This window comes from Theropithecus gelada, chromosome 5 (genome assembly GCF_003255815.1).
Source record: "Theropithecus gelada isolate Dixy chromosome 5, Tgel_1.0, whole genome shotgun sequence".
Classification (NCBI taxonomy): domain Eukaryota; kingdom Metazoa; phylum Chordata; class Mammalia; order Primates; family Cercopithecidae; genus Theropithecus; species Theropithecus gelada.
Genome location: NC_037672.1, coordinates 53019938 through 53039194, shown reverse-complemented (window position 1 = coordinate 53039194; position 19257 = coordinate 53019938). Strand labels below are relative to the sequence as shown.

General features: G+C 36.2%; 2 protein-coding genes across 9 annotated transcripts in view; one reads left to right on the top strand and one right to left on the bottom strand.

The window, feature by feature from the left end:
* Window positions 1–19257, bottom strand: part of FAM13A (family with sequence similarity 13 member A) — a 329503-nt gene that overhangs the window by 84269 nt on the left and 225977 nt on the right. For 4 of the 6 annotated variants that reach the window (XM_025385808.1, XM_025385807.1, XM_025385809.1 and 1 more), the window contains one exon: window positions 859–900. The exons of the other annotated variants lie outside the window; for them this stretch is intronic. In XM_025385808.1, the coding sequence (XP_025241593.1) occupies window positions 859–900 (42 nt within the window). The remainder of the gene's footprint in view (window positions 1–858; window positions 901–19257) is intronic. 6 annotated transcript variants of the gene reach the window in all.
* Window positions 9433–9973, top strand: LOC112624811 (ubiquitin). Of its 3 annotated transcripts, none has more exons than XM_025385816.1 (2): window positions 9440–9576; window positions 9664–9973. In XM_025385816.1, the coding sequence occupies exons 1-2, from the start codon at window positions 9474–9476 to the stop codon at window positions 9858–9860; spliced, it is 300 nt and encodes a 99-aa protein (XP_025241601.1). In that variant the 5' UTR covers window positions 9440–9473; the 3' UTR covers window positions 9861–9973. The 3 variants fall into 3 exon arrangements, with proteins under 3 accessions (XP_025241599.1, XP_025241601.1, XP_025241598.1); XM_025385813.1 differs by having other exon boundaries at window positions 9440–9766; window positions 9813–9973; XM_025385814.1 differs by having other exon boundaries at window positions 9433–9973.

Below are 19257 nucleotides of genomic sequence, written 5' to 3'. Positions count from 1 at the left end.
AACCCAGGAGGCAGAGGTTGCAGTGAGTTGAGATCATGCAACTGCAATCCAGCCTGGGCGACAAAGCGAGACTCCGTCAAAAATAAAAAAAAAAAAAAAAATAAAATAAATAAAATAAATAAAAAGCAGTAGACTTCAGGAAAGATTTCAAAAAACAAACATCAGCATTATTTTACATTTACATTATTTTATATACTTTTCAAATATATTTTCTAAGCCTTTGAAGTGGTAGGTAGTAAGAAAAGAAATGCAATAAGGAAGACTTGATTCTAGGCTATATCTCAGATGACTCACTTGGAAAACCCTGTCAGTACAGCATTCATTCACCAGAGAGAAGTGATCTTGAATTCTGTTAACATACCTGCTTTAACAGTTGTTACTCTGGGTTTATAAGCTTTAGAAAATCATCTTCAATCCTATAAACTTGCTGAATATTTAGTTTCCTTCTCCGCTATGACATAGAAAATGATGTAACCCAACCCAAGGCTTTGTCTGTGAGTGGGTCTTGTACCCATTGGCCCCCACTAACCTATGCATACGTATATGTATAAAATAGAGATTTTTAACTTTGCTTACAGCCTAATCATCGGGCAGATTTTAAATTAAAATGATCACTTTGACACTTTCAAATTTAAAACAAAATATCTTATTTTAGTTGTTTGAACTATATTAGACATTTAAAAAATATATTTCTTGAACCAAAGGGGAAAATACAGTAAGGTAAAGAGCTCCAGCAAGCTTAGTCTGGCCACAGTAATGAATGTTCTATTGAAAGGGATTAAAATGAGCAAATAAACCCAAAGAAGCCTTAACCCTCCTTTATTCCCTGTAGTAGACCAACAAAAATCAAATAAATACCTCAAATAGAAAGGTGAAATAGGTCTTTCATCTTCCTGCGAACTAAAAGGAAAATAAATTTTGAATTAATATAATGTCTGTTAATATGACATGTCAATTTTACTAAAAATGTTCTACCGGTCAAAAATGTTGATTTAGCACATTAAAGCCAATCTTATGATGGAGTAAGGTTAGTAAAACACGATCCACCTCGGACCTAGCCAAGGTCAATTACTTCTTGTCAGGATACCATCAAGTGAGGTTTCTTTCAAGATGAGCTAAGACAAAAGTAATTCACATCACACTTTCCAGAGGAAGCTTTTTACTGCCTTATTCTAGCGGCCCAATTCAAGTATTCGTATATTACACATAAACCCTTAAAACGATTACATACTAATTTATCTCAACAAAGCTGATTGCAGCTCATTAACATGATGATGAAAATAAGAAACAACCAACAAAACATTCCTGTTAAGAACGAGCCACTTCAGGAATGATTCCCTAGCAATGAAGAGCACATCAGTAAACAGCACCACACTCACGGGCTGTTTGTCCTTCTGTAGTTACTCTACTAAGTATTAACTAGTGTGTATAACATGAAAGGACATAAATGAAACAATTAACAAGTTTAAGTTCCTCAAACAACACAGACAAAATATCAAGCTTAATACACTGAAAGTTAATTTTTTTTTTTTTTAAGAGACATGGTCTCACTCTGTTGGCCAGGCTAGAGTGCAGTGGTACGATCACGGTTCACAGCAGCCACAAACTCCCAGGCTCAAGTGATCCTCCCATGTCAGCCTCTGGGGTATCTGGGACCACAGGCACGTGCTACCATGCCAGGCTAATTTTTTATTTTTTTTGTGGAGATGGAGTTTCACTATGTTGCCCAAGCTGGTCTTGAACTCCTGGGCTCAAGCGATCCTCCCGCCTCAGCCTCCCAAAGTGCTGGGATTGCAAACATGAGCCACTATGCCTGGCCTAGAAATTCAATTTTTAAAATGTAAAATATTTGCTGTATTTTCTTTGCCTTTCTTTAGCATGCTTTATTTTTCCTAATAAATGATCTCAAAGTATAGATCATTTATCAGTATAGATCAGATCCGCCTTGCTGTCCACTGGAGTGATCTTTGAACTTTTTAAATTATGCACTCATAAAACTTGCTTTTCAGTAGCCACTCCCCTCAAATATATAACTGATTAAATATATATATATTATGCACATCATTAAACAGATAAAAGTAGAAAGATAAAGTATTAAATAAAATGAAAAAGAAGGTCTAATATTTTCTTTTGTCTCCTAGGGTTCCTCTTGGATATCACCTGGTGTGTATACCACCTTACAGCATCTGGGAAAGCAACTAATTAACTGCAGCATTCTCTTTGTCTCTCTTTTTGCTTAATTTTCTTAAGCATCATTCATGAAAAGAGAAAAGTCTGCTTTGACTGATAGTATTAAACTTGCAGTCAATAAACTCTTATTACAGAGTTACACTGTAAAACACACATAAGCAAACAAAATCCTGTCCTGAAAGTTGAATAGGTCTTAACATTTTAGAAGGAATATGGAACATAAAATGTGACACATTGTTTTTCATTCTCTCATGATTTGGATTTCCAATTTCAAAACTGATCAGCTGTTCTAATGCCCATGTTGCCAAGTATCTTAATGTTTATAACTAATGGTGTTAACTCTTCCCAGGTGAGAGGTAAGTGATGGGCTGTAATGTGGATGGGCTGAGGGCAAAGCTTGTAGAATTAGGTTGCAGGGTTGAAGAGTTAACGGGGACAACACCTGGACATTTCCCAGGTGTTGTTATAGGAAACCACCTGAAACAGTGCTATTATAGGAGGTGTCTACTTTTAAGTCAACCTGACAGAAGTCACTTACACATTTGACTTCCAAATATTCCTAGAAAACACTAAACGAAACAATTATAAAAATGTTAGAACTGGGTTTCCTGATCAAGAAATTGATCATTATGCCAAAGAAACACTATGCCAAAAAAAAACACAAAAAAACAAACAAAAAAAAACACCTGCCACTAAAAACCTATAATTATTTTGTTATTCCAGGAAAGGCTTCCATATTTTGTAAAATGAGTACTACATACTTTCTTTGCCCAGAACAGATCCTTTACTCTAACATGTAGCAAACTGAAGGAAAATTAACATGGTTACTGTAACATTCTTTGATGTACACTCAATTAGCAATATACTTGGTTTTCTTAAGTGCTTTTGAGAGATGATTTAAATGGTTCAGGGCTCTGAACACAGCTGTTCATGTGTCTTAGCTATTTGTGTGTGTCTGTGTGCCAAATTTCTTTGCAGCAAACAGAAGCAATACTGTTTTCCTTTTATCTCCGTCACAAATTTCATATCAATTATGACTGCGGGCCAGATCCTACCACAGGTCCTATATTAATTATCTCAATTAGATCCTCACAAAACTTTCCTGGTACTGGCTTCTTGCTTCTTCTTTAATTCAGGTGGGAAAAGCAGTCTCAGAGTGAGTACATAACTCATTCAGATGATGCAGCTAGTCATGTGTAAACCACTGTGTTACATATTAGTTCATTTTTCTTATTGTTTTCCCTTCATTTTTAACCTATCAAAGTACGGCGAGATGACTCAGTTAGTAAAGAAAACGCATTCGATGGCCAGTCTGCATTCCAGCAGCCACAGCAAGATCTCGTGGACTTGATAAGCTCCTTGTCATGCTTCTGATTATGGCAACTTTACATCACCTTAGTCAAAGTCTATTCGTAATGCATTATGCCTGACAGCACTTATAAGGTGATTAATTTATTAAAATGTACTGGCACGATGTCAAGAATGTCTCTTGATAGAAACACAAGACTTTAATAATAAGCAAATATTTTATCTGGCCTGCATTTGCACAAAGTAAATTCATCAATGAAAGACAAAATAAGAAATTTTTAATTTGGCTATGCCCCTGAATTTTGACCAGTTTTTGTTCTAAAAAAGAAAATGTAAGCACTGAAATTTAAGTAAAATAAAGCAGAGTCAGTATTACATTTAGTCAACAATCAGCAGTACACAGTGGAGCAATCCATGCACACTACCTGAGAAAAACAATATAATTTGGAAAGAAAATGAGGATAAATAAATCAATTTTTATTTTAAAAGCATATTTCTCTTTTCCCTTTCCTAAAAGTAGACTTTTCTGGGATTTATTAATATAATCTAAACACAGGCATACATTTTGAGACAACTAAATCATTGATTTCAAATTGATTACGCCAACTCATTTTAGAAATAAATTTAATGCATTGATTTTGAAGGCAATTTTAAAGAAAAATGGCCAAGGACAATTCTTCCAAATAAAATCAAGAAAATAAACTTCTCCACAAAATGTACAAACCAGAATGCACAACATTTGAAAAAATTACCATTTTTATATAGTTGTTTGAAGATATTATACTATTACTACAGGCTCCAAAACATCTTTAACAAAGATTATTTACACCTATTCCTGTTTTTGTGTCAATCTGTCATGATCAATGATACTAAAGGATTTTGCCTAAATTCTAAATTGAGTATAATTTGTCATAATTTTTTCCTAAATATAAAATTGAGAATTGATTCACTTTTAATTTTTAAAAATAAGCAAATGTTCTGTGAATGAAGAAGGAAGTGTGTGTTATGAAATTAAGCCAATGACAAATTGAAACAACTTAGAATTCACTTGATTTCCTCCTTGGTTACCAGTAACAACTCCATGTTTTAATTATTTCCTATTTGCTGACTCTCAATAATGGCCAAGCTTAAGCAGCCAATTATAAGTAGTTTACTTTAAAAAAATCAAATATACACTGAGAGATTTGGGCAATCACCTCATTTATGTGATTATGCTTAATGTTCTCAGATACATGGTACTATATTCTCAAAATAACTGCTTGTGGGAAGAATATTTATCATATAGACCTAAATAATAGTCTAAATCTAAGAAGCTACTACCAAGAATGCCAATAACTTAGAAGTTTTAGCAGAGTCCTGTCTAACTTTTTATACAGCTTGACATTGGTTAATGCACATAAATAAACGACACCTAGACTGATAATCTCTTCATGAGCTGCACTAATTTCTAAACTGAAGCCACAGAATGCAGTGCAAAGCCTATCAGTTTAATTATACAGCAAGCTAAAGGAAATCATGAAAGGCATACTGTTGTATATGTCTAAGAAAAACCAAATGTTGGGAGAATTCCCAGGGCAAGCACCCAGAATGGACCTTCAATTACTTGATCAAACCACCATTCCATTCAATTCCCTTTTTAACTCTCCAATGAATTCAACTTTCTAATTGGTTAATGTGGCTGGCTACCAAAAAATTAACATAATTTGCATATTTAGTCACACACTTTAAATACATTTCCAAGTGGTTTGAGACAGAAGAAATAGTTTGTAAGTGTTCCTTGAGTACTGAAAAGTTCAGAAAAACAAGTAAATGCTAAGAATTTGGTGCCATTCTTTGAAGAAACTAGAAAAACCATCTATGAGGCTTAAAAAACAAAACAAGGAGCAAAAGAGAGAGAGAAAGTGAGGGACAAGTAAAAGAAAAGTATAAAGTAAACATTTTTTTCAGGAACTCAGGCATTTTCCACATGCGCTGCAGAATGTAAGGGGAGGAATTTTCTTAGAGAATGATAAGTGAAGTTAGCACATTTTCCTTTCCTTCCTTGTTCTCAAACCATGAAGTGCAACACATGTACTTGAGCATTTTCAATTTATCCAGTCTCAGTCATTAACCACGCCCCCTGCCAACTGGGGAGGTGTGTGGCAGCCACTGTTCAGTTGCTTAGGTTTTTGGTTTGGTCCCAATGAAGAACATTAAAAAAAAAAAAAAAGTCCCCATTTTTTTTTTTTTCTGGAAAACAAATGTAAGAGTTTTCAGATCAGTTCATAACTGTTTGCAGCTGTAATTTGTTGGGGGTGGGGGATATTTTACAATTCTTTTTTGTAAACCCAGGCAGCTTTGTTTATAGTTTTATTATTTGCACTTTGTGCCTAAGAGCACAAATCTTAGCCAGTAGAAATACAAATTATTGCAGTTCAAGGGCAAATAGATTTTCCAGACCAAAGGTTAAATGCAAAGAGCTGAAGTTGTTAGTATTCACACAACAGACATTTTTAGCTAACAGTAAGAAGTATTATTTTGAAGGCAAAACAAATAGACAAAAAGACTTCCAAAGATTTAGATTTCATTCCAATAAGACAGAAAAATATTTCTACCATTTTTTGTCTGTTTAGTGGAAATTTGAAATATATTGTTATCAGTTGAATTATGTCACCCCAAAAATATACACTGAAGCCATAATCTCTCATATTTTAGAAAGTTATCTTATTTAGAAACAGGGTCTTGACAGAGATGATCAAGTTAAAATAAAGTCATTAAGATGGGCCTGAATCTAATATGACTAGTGTCCTTAAAGAAAGGGGAAATTTGGACACAGAGACAGATATGCACCCAGGCAGAATATCATGTGAAGACTGGAGTTATGCTGTCCCAAGCAACGGAACTACTTGAAGCTAGGGAAGAGGCCTGGAACATATCAAATTCAGACAGAAAAACCTGCCTAACAAAGGTGCTTCAATCTTACACAAAGGCTGTGCTCTGAAAGTTCACTTACAGGAATGCTAAGACTATAATCAATTTCCCATACTGACACCGAGATTTGGTTTCCAGGCCTGTATTCAAAAGTCTGTCTAACCTCTCATTCAAGTGAACTATCCTCATAAGCAGTCCAGATATAATATTTTAAAGTTTTAATGATGATTCAGTTAGAAACACATTTTATATCATGACAGTATACATACATATAAATCAGACACAAATTTCACTAAATTATTCTTAGTTTGCTGGGATATTTTCTATTTTGTTATTAATATTGGTCACATCCTGCTAAATTGGCTTTATGACCACTAATAGATCACGACCCACAAAATTAAAAAATACTGTTCTAAATTTTAGACTCAAGAGAATATTAAAATGAACTATTCTTATTATTTCATAATTCTTATTTCTAGGCCATAACTTCTCTCATTCAATTGATTCAAACTAAATAATGTATTTTTTATTAAGTATAATCATTCATGAAATAAACACAATGTTGTGCTAAAAAAAATACTGTTCTACAATATGCTAAATACACATCTCCCTTGCTGGCTATATAATGCACACTGAATGAATGCTGATGAATTAAGATCTATGTTCTCACAAGACAAAGAAAAAAAAAACTCTTTCTTTCTCTGTCCTACTGACAAAATCAGCTCTGGGCCAAAGAAGTACAGATTTTGCTGAGTGTAGATGGTAAAGACAAGCAGAGAGAAAATGGATCTGGATATGCCCAGTAGTGGGCATGATGACATAGTTGTGGAAGGCCAGAAGGATCTGACAGAATATCTCCAAATCTCTCTTAAATAGTCCTTCCCTACTTACACCATAGGACGGTGTCAAGAATGAGACTCAGAGACACAGTAAAGGAGACCATTTTGCATAGGACATGGCCTCCACGGCTCTTTCTTATTTGTATGACTGTGGCATTGTTTATCACCTATTCTGTCTTCTAGAATCAAAGAAATATGATACTTAGAGAAAACTAAGGATCATCTCATTCTATTTCAATCCTACTCACTCAGCTAGTGCCAGCTCTGAATGTCCTTCTGATTAACAGCTTGTAATGTCTAAGAAATTGCTTGGAGGTAGGGGTATGTGCATGCGGGGGGGAAAAAGGAACAGAGCTCTTAAGTAGGGGGTGGGAAGAGGAGTTGCTTTACCTTCCATTTGTTTTGCATCTCTTTCTACAGCTAGAAGGTGAAAAGTGAACCATGACTGCCTGCTGATTGATTGACAGTGCACTTCTCAGGGAATCCTGGGCTGAGACATGTGTAGAACTCACAGAATAGAATCTTACTCTTGTTACAACATTTACACTGTGTTTATAAGCCAACTGTTTTCCTTAAGGATGTTTATCCCTGCTATAGTTTAAATGTGTCTCCCAAAGTTTATGTGTTAGAAACTTGATCCCCAGTGAAACAGTTGTTGAGAGGTGGAACCTTTAAGAGGTGATTAGGTAATGAGGGCTCTGCCCTCAAGATTGGATTAATGCTGTTATTGTGGGAGTGGGATGGTTAGTACGGGAGTAGGTTCCTGGTAAAAGGATGAGTTTGACCCTCTCCTCTCTGTTCACTAAGTTCACTTTCTTGCCCTTCTGCCGCCTGCCATGGGATGACAGAGCTAGAAGGCCCTTGTCAGATGTGAGAACTTTGAGCTTGGACTTTCCAGCCTCCAGAACTGTAAGAAATAAGTATCTTATCCAGCCCATGCTATTCTGTTATAGCAGCACAAAATGGACTAAGACAATCTCTTACCTACATATTTGATCAATTACCAAATTGTATGGATTATGCCTCAAAAAAAAGGATGTGTCTCTCGAGTCAGATCTCTCCTTTCCATTTCCACTGCATTAGTCTTTCGCAGGGGCAAGACTATTTCCCTGTTTTCCATACCAGTTCATCCTTAGCCTCTCCTACTTCCCCATTGCATTTGGGATACAATCCACATGCCTCAATCTGGCACATGAAGTCCCTCCCAATTGCAACCCAACATATCTCTACAAACCTCTCATTGCAGTTTTGCAACTCTTTCCATTTGTACATGTTGTTCTTTCTACCTTCAATCCTTTCTCCACCTCTCTCTGCCTGGTAAATACTTCATCTCTCAGTTCAAGTGTCATCTAATCCGGGAAGCCATCTCTAGCACCCTGGAGAGGGAGCTGCTTCTTCCTCCAGGCTTCAAGACACTTTGTTCATAGCTATAACCGACTGCTTAGCACATAACACTGAAATTCATAGGCTCAGAGGCTTGTCTCGTTTCCAGATTAGTCTTTATCTTTGCAACACCAGCACCTAGCTAGGTACCTAGAACACTGCGTGTGCTTAGTAAATGGCTGTTGAATAAAATCAGTATCATCAAGATTTTGCTGAGTGCTTGCAGTAGTGTTTGATTAAACATTTTGAAAACATACTGTTTATAATTTGTAAAACTAATTTTGCCTAGAAGCATTCTCTGATATCTGTACATTGATTATTTTAAATTTTCTTTTTCCCATCTATTCAAAACTTAATGAATCTGCAGCTGTGCCATGGGTTTTCTCCCATCCTCACTTAAAGAAAATAATTTCTTTTTTCCAATGCACAATTAGAGGTGGGAGCTTTGCCATTATGCCCATAATTTTAACACTGTACTCTTTGTGGTATACAGAGAACCCAGAAAATGATATGTTCGGGCAAGGTAATGTTTGAGTATGGCTTTGCCACACACTATATCTGTTTGTTCTGGCTTGAGAGCAGGAAAAAAAAAAAAAAAAAAATTATTTCACTTCACGCCAAACACAAAGGTTGTTTAAGGTTTGAAGAAATTTTGGGTTTAGTCCCCAAACTATTTTCAAGGCAGCTGGAAGCTTTCATTTGTCTTTGAGATCTTGTTCAGAAAAGTGATGTTTATCATTATTATAAACATAAAAACATTGTCTTAGGGAGGCAGTAATTTAGAACATAAAATACAACAACACTCTTTTTCTTCAGCGAGGCGGCCAAGCTGCAGACGCAAACATGCAGATCTTTGTGAAGACCCTCACGGGCAAAACCATCACCCTTGAGGTCGAGCCCAGTGACACCATTGAGAACGTCAAAGCCAAAATTCAAGACAAGGAGGGTATCCCACCTGACCAGCAGCGTCTGATATTTGCCGGCAAACAGCTGGAAGATGGCCGCACTCTCTCAGACTACAACATCCAGAAAGAGTCCACCCTGCACCTGGTGTTGCGCCTGCGAGGTGGCATTATTGAGCCTTCCCTCTGCCAGCTTGCCCAGAAATACAACCGCAACCAGATGATCTGCCGCAAGTGCTACGCTCGCCTTCACCCTCGTGCTGTCAACCGCCACAAGAAGAAGTGTGGCCACACCAACAACCTGCGCCCCAAGAAGAAGGTCAAATAAGGCTCTTCTTTCCTTGAAGGGCAGCCTCCTGCCCAGGCCCTGTGGCCCTGGAGCCTCAATAAAGTGTCCCTTTCGTTGACTGGAACAGCAAAAAAAAAAAAAAAAAAAAAAAATACAACACCACATTCTTTGGGGGGATGAAATTAGTTGATGAAAAAATATTTTTCGTAACATTAGTAAATAAAGTATTTTCAAATCTTTAGTCACTGAAACAAAATCAAAAGAATACGGGGATACCTGTAGAAGGAAAGAAGGAAAAAGAAAATTGTTTTTGCTAACTTCTTTCAATTATTACCTTACTGCAAATTTATTAAGGGTTTGTTAATACAGTTTTGATTTAACAGATACACAATTTCCCAAACTGTTAACTCTGAATGTGGAATTCTTGAGACAAAGATGTGCAGGAGGCACGCAAATTATCCTGTCATCCTCTCCTGAACACCCTCACCTCAGCCAGAGGAGGACTGTGCCAGCAAAATGGGTCAAGGCTTGTTTCTGACATCATTTTGACTTTCTGCTGCTTTTTAGGATGATGAGCAGCAACTGGAAAGTGAATGAAAGTTTGATGTCAACCTACACCTGGGCTTTGGGTGCTTCTACAACCATGGGCAGGTGCTCATACGGGAAACATTTTCTGAGTGTACACTACTTATTAGAATCTGGAGATACAGAGGCTAAGAAAACACAATCCCACCCTTCACGGAATTTACAAGATAGCAGAGAAATGGAAACTTGAAATGTGATTATTATTAAAATAAAAAAAAAAGGCATACATAACTACCATTGATTGAGAGCTCACCATAAAAAGCCAGGCTTTGTGCTAAGAGTTTACGTGCATTATCTCATTCAATCCTCAAAGACATCATGGAGGAAGGAATTACTAACCAGATTTTTCAGATAAGAAGAACAAGTTTTAGAAAGGTTAATTAACAGGCTGAAGGCCATAGAGGCAGTCACGGCTGAGGTTCTAATCCAAGTCTGAAGTCAGAGCTCCAGCCTTTCCACTCTGAAGCGCTATGCAGTCTGGCAGATTAGCTGAGGTTCAGTTAGATCAGCCACACAGGGAGTGAATTTTGAGGGTCACGTAGGTATTTTTGGGAGAAAGATAATGGACAGGACGAGAACTCAGAGACAGAGAGAGAGAGAGAGAGAGAGAGAGAGAGACAGACAGAATGTGCTTTGAAAGCATGGGAGAATTAATAACTCGGCAGGTGTGGCAATCGAGGGAGTTCAGCACCGTGGTGCAGCAGTGACCTGCCAGAAAGCTGACACTGGAGAAACAGGCAGGCTCTTGGGTTTCTATTAAATCAAGGAGTTGAAAATAAAGGAAAGTCACTTATAAAAGTAAAACACAGTGTATCAATGGTCTATTCAGGCCAGCATTTAATTTCTAATTTTAGCTTCAAGAGTTATTTTAACCTAGACAGCGAAATTAGTTTCTCTTTATAATCACTTTGCTGACTGTAAAATACTGATACTTACTGTTTTTTTCTAAATGCTTAATTTTTTCTCTAGCCTTTCAGTTCCATTCCTTTAATATAATGATCTGAGTAAAGCAGTTCAATTCTTTATTTTTATTTCTAGTAAGTTCAAGTCTTCTGAAGTCTTTTTTTGGTGGGGAGGGTGACAGGGTCTTAATCTGTCATCCAGGCTGGAGTACAGTGGCATGATCATAACTCACTGTAGCCTCAAACTCCTGGGCTAGAGTAACCCTCCTACCTCAGCTTGTAGGTAGGACTACAGGCATATGCTACCATGCACAGACACTTTAAAAAAAAAAATTTGTAGAGACAGAGTCTTACTATGTTGCCCAGGCTGATCTCCAACTCCCGGCTTCCAGCGATCCTCCTGCCTCTGCCTACCAGAGCACTGGGATTACAGCTGTGAGCCACCGCACCCAGCTTCCCTGAGTTTTATTCTTAGATCTGATGAGAAGATACCATGTTTTCCTGAGCTTGGTCTTTAGAGGTATTATAAAACATACATCTTAAACCACACCCCCACCTCATTATTTTCACTTTGTTACTTAGGCACCTTAATTTTAAAGAGCAACTTCCAAGGCTTCTCCCTATCTTGTTTTTACCACCCTTGGCCCTACTATTTCCCATTAACATGCCTTTTCTCGTGCAAAAACTAAAATCAATTTCCATATCTGGCTTTGGGATAATTTGCATAAGGGTTATAATGTACTATACTTTGGTTCTGGAGTCCAATATTTGTTTAGCAACAATACTGTAAGTCTATATCTGATATCAGAAGTCAAATTTATTTTACAGCTTATCTTAAAATGATGGCTTAAAATTTGAAAGGGATTTTAAATTTAGAAATATAGATATATACAAATTTCTTCGCAAGAAAAGGACATAGGTCGAAAGATTAATTTACAATTTTTAAAGTGTACTCATGTGTACTTGGTCAAAACAAAGTTCATCTGCCATTTTTATGTGTAAAAATGGGCTTGTCATAATTTCCTTCAGTGTATCCCTATCAGCTGAGATATTGTATGACCTGCAAATGTTTATTATAATCTGAAAACTTTAAAATATTTATTAGAAATTCAATTTTGAACTACATCTACTTAGAAAAATTAAAGAAGACTGAATGTAACATCACTCTTAACATTTTCCATTGCAGAAGTATGTTTATCCCCAGCGTATAAACTGCTCAGTGTCTATGACAAAACATTTCTCCAAATACAAAATAGTAATGGTTGCTATCTGTAATAGGAATAAGAGAATCCAAGTTCTTTTCTAAAAGAAAAAAAAAAAAAAAAAAAATCAAAGGTAAATTCAATTGAATAAATCTTTATCTTAAAAAACCAAAGTAGAATTAATTCCAGAAAATTACAAAATAGTCTTTTATCCTATCATTATATAAGAAAAAAGAAGCAGAAGAGGAAACCTTCCTATTTTAATGTACATGTAAAATAGGAGCTTCATTTTCCTTAAACTGCATTAATGAATACAGTAACTCTAGGAAATAAACTAAAAACTATTTCCTCTTTCTCAGGGTAAATATCAAACACTCTGCAACGTAAACAGAAGTAGCATTCCAAATTGTTTTTTCTTTGCACTATAGGAATGCTTATATAATAACTAAGGGTGAGTAAATTACTTGCAATTTTTTTAGTATAAGAATATTCCTAGAAATTTATATGGAAGGCTTTAGAAATTCTGTGGACAATAGTGTTCTGATATGCTTCCATTAAATTTCTTTGTAGTCTCCAATTCAACAAGTGTTTACTGAGTACCTGCTACGTGCCTAACATAAAAACAACTTAAGCTGCCCTGTCCAGAGTCATTTTTAATCTCTAGTGCAGTAAGTGTCTATATATTAGAGCTCATTGCTAACGGGAGCAAGGTCAGGAGATCAGTTTCCTCTGCCAGTTAGCTAGTTTTTCTCTTGAATGACAATAGACTCTTCCCTTTACTAAGCTTCTAATGGGGGAAAACTCCACTATTAATCCCAAATACATGCCATGATCATTAACTTCGTGTACAAATGGCTATTCTTTAGACATGTGTGTAGAGTGTTTTCCATTTGTTTCTGTATATGTGACTGAGCAAGTCATTTTATTTCCCTGTGTTTGAGTTCAATCATCTGAAAACGGAAGCTATGATTTAGGTTATCTCTAGGGATCCGTTTGGCTCTAAAATAGAGTCTATATTTTCATAATTCTCAAAAGTTACTTTTGCATATGTTAATAGCAGCATTATTCATAACAGCCAAAAGGTGGAAATAACCCAAATGTCCATCAACTAATGAATGGAAAAACAAAATTTGCTACATCCATATATCATAATATTAGTCAGTCATAAAAAACAATGAAGTATTGATACATGCCACAACATGGATAAATCTTGAAAATATTATACCAAGGGAAAGAAACTAGTCACAAAAGATTACCTATGATATGATTACATGCAAACTGATGATACGATTACATACAAACTGTACAACTCTGTGAATATACTCAAAACTACTGAACTGCACATTTTAAATGTGTGGACTGTATGGTATGTGAATTATATCTCAATAAAGCTGTTAAAAAGTGATTTCTATGGCCAAGCATGGTGGTTCATGCCTGTTATCCCAGCATTTTGGGAGGCTGAGGCGGGTAGACCACTTGATGTCAGGAGTTCGAGACCAGCCTGGCCAACATGGTGAAACCTTGTCTCTACTAACAATACAAAAATTAGCTGGGCATGGTGGTGCATGCCTGTAGTCTCAGCTACTCAGGAGGATGAGGCAGGGGAATTGCTTGAACCCTGGAGGCGGAGGTTGCAGTGAGCCAAGATTGTACCATTGCACTCCAACCTGGGCGACACAGCAAGACTCTGTCTCCAAAAAAAAAAAAAGTTATTTCTAGTTCTTCTTATGGTAAGAATAAATAGTGCATTAAAAAGGTTTAAAATAGAACATACTATTCCATTGGGAATCCATTCTGATCATCACAGACAAATATAAGTTTCATAGGAAAAATAGGGTGAAAGCTTTGAGTGTTTCAAGAAATTTGGTTCAATTCTATTTTCAACAGTACTTCCAGCAAACAATTCTAGAGGTCATCTTCCAATATTGATGTGATGAAGTGCAATACAATGATACAGCACTACCTAAACTGTGCTAAGCACTCTTGCACTGATGGAATTGAAAGTGCATTGCAAGCATAAGAAGACAAACTAAAAGAAAAGCAACATGCCCTTTACATCTGAGTAGTTTCATCATTAACAAAACAAAACAAACCCCACAAAACCAAAACTATCACTTTTTGGTTTTTTTTGAGACAGAGTCTTCCTCTGTCGCCCAGACTGGAGTGCAGTGGCGTGAACTCAGCTCACTGCAACCTCTAACTCCAGGGTTCAGGTGATTCTTGTGCCTCAGCCTCCCAAGTAGCTGGGATTACAAGAGCATGCCAGCACACCCAGATAGTTTTTGTTTGTTTGTTTTTCTTTTTGTATTTTTGGTAGAAACAGATTTCACCATGTTAGCCAGGCTGGTCTCAAACTGCTGACCTCCAGTGATTCCCCAGACTTGGCCTTCCAGAGTGCTGGTATTACAGGCATGAGCCACTGTGTCTGGTCCTATCACATTCTTTAACTCCAAAATTTCCCTCATAAAATAAGTACCTTGAGTGGTATCATCTCTTATAGACAATGAAAATGACCCGCTCAAATTCATATATGGCCAACTAACTTAGTTGTCCGTGTCTGTATATGTTTTCTGATGGCAAGTTTACCACTGGTTTGTACTGAATAGCTAACATCTTTACTTTTTCAGTGGTTTAAACAGGATGATCTTAAAATTTGAAAATATCCTCATCTAAGTTCATGTTATCTTCTTTATTTGGAGTAATTAGCAAATATTTGGGCTCCATGGGTAATTCAACCATCATGTGAGAACAGAGCCTAGAGAGATCTTATTTGTTCTGAATGACAGTGATGAAGAATAAATTCAGACACACAACCCATAGGCATTGGCCCAGATTTGAAGTGAGGCAGCTTTTAACTCCCTCCCAGACTGTGTTAGTTGAGGGAGGGGGCAGAGCCAGGAGTGCTACCAAAGTGCCAACAAGTTAGGAAAAACAGAGACTTCTAGATAAATTAACTGAAAGGTGTCATCTCCACAAGCAGTAGAGGGCTCTCTAACACCACAAAGAAACTCACAAGCTGGCCCAACATTACCTGGGTTCTTCCCTGGTGGACTCCCATATCATCCCCATGTTACTCATGTTTACGTTGGCAAAAGGGTATTCCAAAGACCAATGCTTGGGAAGAGTTGATGAATTCTACTGATAAGAAGCTTCAGTGAAACTTTTAGATGTTGGGCTACTAATACGTGTTTATTAATCCTCTTCCTTTAAGTCTGTTTTGAAGAAGAGCCACTGCAATTTGGAATTATGATGTGCTTCACCATCATCAAACAAATATTCGATAATACACACTTGATATCATTATTTGCTACATGAAAAAAAATAATTACATAGACATGATTGATTTAAGCTTCTCACTTTGGTAGACAAACCCAGGAAAGAACAGGATGTCAACACATGAAAGCAGATGTCAATGCACTGAAGTCAAATAATCTACATCAATCATTAGCACTCACAGGTTCATAACTTCATCTGCCATCATTATCCCTTGTGGATATAAATTAAGGTCGTTTACTGGAAAGTTAGTCTTGCAAATTAAAATACTGCTATGAAAGTTGAGAATTTTGTCTTAGATATGACTCAGAGTTAAAACTTTGTATCTTAGCCTGCTTGAGTCTTTCTATACATAAAATAGAGATCCTTACCTACAGACCCACAATATCTAAGGGGAAGGAAACTCAATGAAATGAGAATTGTACAAAGAGTCTGTGGTACAAACTAAGCCTGAGATCTGACAAAACATATTATCTCAGTGACAGAAGGTAAATTTAGTCACCTGAGAAAACTTCTATTTCAATTCTTAGTTTAATATAGTTTCTCCCTTTATTTCTGATATTATTTTATTTTTCTCAAGGAACTTTTTCAGATGGCAAGAATATCCATATAAGTTGATACACTATGTTGAATTTTATTATTAGCTATAGGTAGTTTGTAAATATTTTAGTATTTTAAAAAATAACTGGGACTGTTTAATTATCTCAGTGGAGATAGTTAATAAGATCCTGTCTTTAAGCCATTTGTAGTGAATCATTGAGAACTAAGGACTTTAGAGAAGGTCGTAATTTAAACATTCCGCCTCTGCCATGTTTTTTTCTAAAGATCATCCGTTTCTATCTAAACAGCCAACTCCATCCTGGAAACTCTACCAATAACATTCCATAATAAACAGATAGCAAGACACATTTTATTTCATTTTTAGTTTTTGACCTTATCTGTTATTCTCATCTTGGCTACAGATTAGCAGTAACAACGTATCTTCTGCACACTCTCACAATATGCTAAGAAAGGCTAAAGAGGCATTTATGAAAATTGTAAGCAGACATTAGGGGACAAACATGCCCCTAATAAGATCACACACTTACACAGGATAATATTATCCATCTAGGCACATCTCTATTATTACTATGCTAATCATACTGTGTATTACTGAATTCACCACATGGTACTGTAATTGTCTGGTAACGTGTCTGCATCCTAACTGGTATGTGACCTCTTTGAAGGAAAGCTGTGTCTTAATTACCTTAGGAGTACTGGCAGTACAGAGCAGTGTTTAATCAAAGAGAAAATATTAAATAACACTCTAGTATGTTTTGTTTTAATAGGTAAAACTGACAATTTAGGAAATGAAAGCATCAATTATGAAAAAATCCTCACATAAGGTCAGATATTAAATATGCTATTTGGAGATGTTGAGTAGTATAATGCTAGATTCCTATATATGCCAGCTGAAACTAGCTTTACACGCACTATAATCATTAACTAGAATTTAGATCAGTGTTTCTCTATGGGTGGACCATCTGCATCAGATTTAGGAAGCTTGTTAAAATGCAGATACCTCCAGATTTGGATGCAGTGAGTCTAGGGAAGGAGGGCAACGGGAAGGATTTGATTTTAAAAATAAGTTCCTTAGGTAATTCTCATGTACTCAAAGTATGAGAAGCATTGAACTCTCTGCCACATACAAATAGTGAGCATGAATTTCTTTAGCTGCTATTTAAAGCTACTCTTTTACTCATCCAGTTTCAATGTAGTTTCTATTCCTTGGTGCTCTTAAACAGAATGCAACAAAGCACTCATTCTAAGAATACTACTAAGGCTCTGGAACCTTCCTGCTTCAGGCCCATAACGGTGGGGAGAGTCAGCAATAGTCATCATTACCATGAGAGTCACAAAAATCAATAGCCAAAGATATCAAACTGGGATTTGAAGAAACAATTACACGTAAGGGCAGGAAAGTTTTCCACATAAATGCTTACATTCACAAGGCACGCTTAAGAAAGACAACTGCACAAACCTAGTCCTTACCTTCAGGAGGTTTATAATCAAAGGTAGGTACAGGCTGGCAGTAAAGATTGCAGGGAAATCAGTCAAATTAAACTCTAAGAGCTGGGCAAACATTGCCGCAGTGAATGCACGTAGCAGCGCTCTTCAGAATGGTAATGCAAAGAAACAAAAGTAGCAACTCAACATTCTTGAATGCAAATTCAAATTATTCCTCCATTTATTCCTACTAGGTTCATTAATCATGACTAAAAATACAAAATAATTTCCAGGAAATAATGATGGTTTTATTTTAGCTTTAATCGTTTTGACTGCCTAAACAATGTTTTCACAGTATAAAGATCTATTTTCTTCTTAACAGTTTTATAGCATCAAGCGGCTATCAGAGTTCAGTACTAGCCAATATTCTTATCTAGAATACAATTCACTTAAAACCCTTAAGAACTGATGTCATTATAAAGGGAAAAATGTCTCCAACTTTAAAGTTGGAAACCAGATCAAGACTCCACCAAGTGTTGTAGTCTTACAAGCTTTAAGCATGCGGACATTTTCACTGAGTTCATTTAGAAAAATTTTAGATATATTTGTAAACCACTTTCTGCTCCCTTGGATTATTAATTTTTACAAAAGCAACTCTTCGGACACCCCCATGAGGTTCCCATGACGGTGTCCTTGTTAGTACAGTGAAGGAAAAATGACTATACTGTTTTATCTCACTGTAAGTATCTGTAGAAACCATTTTACAAATAAACAGTGTTTTAAACCTTATTTTTCATTGCTAAAACAAAAACATTCACTGAAATATTTGTGGCATGGTTTTTAAAAATGAAGTTAGTTTTTGTCTAGTTTTTTTTCAATCCTCAAATAAATCGCATTTACTATTTGATTTTTAAATTTTTTTTTTTTTTTTTTTACTAATAAAACCTTCTATAGTTTTCCTAAATGAAACATTTCTATGGAATGAAATGCCACTGCATGTAAAGCAGTTGAAGTTGAAATGGGACAATATGATTAGCAAAAGTAATTTTTAAAATCCTAAAATGTGACCTTGGGCAGCCCTGAGGCCCTCTCCATGCATACATTCTTCATTTCTTAGTTCACCAACAGAGTTCTTTTTTATAAGCCCCTTTGTTTAAATTTACCTTTCTCTGCAAAAAGTGTAACTCCTTCGCTCCCCCCAGCCCCACAATCTGTATTATAATCATGAAGGAACAAAAACAGTCTTGCGCTCAATCATTCTTACCAAGCAGTTTTAAAAAATGCTATTTGTGTAATAAATCTGTCTGGACTTATTGAAGGGGAAATGTTATCCTTAATATTTATTCTCACATATTATGATGTACTTATTGATGGAAAATCCTTGCCTAAATCTGAACTCCAGAAGAGAAGAATATTGTGATGCATTTAAAAAATGTCTTCAGCCTATCAACATCCTTTAAAATAGCCTTAGCAGAGACACTGCTAAGA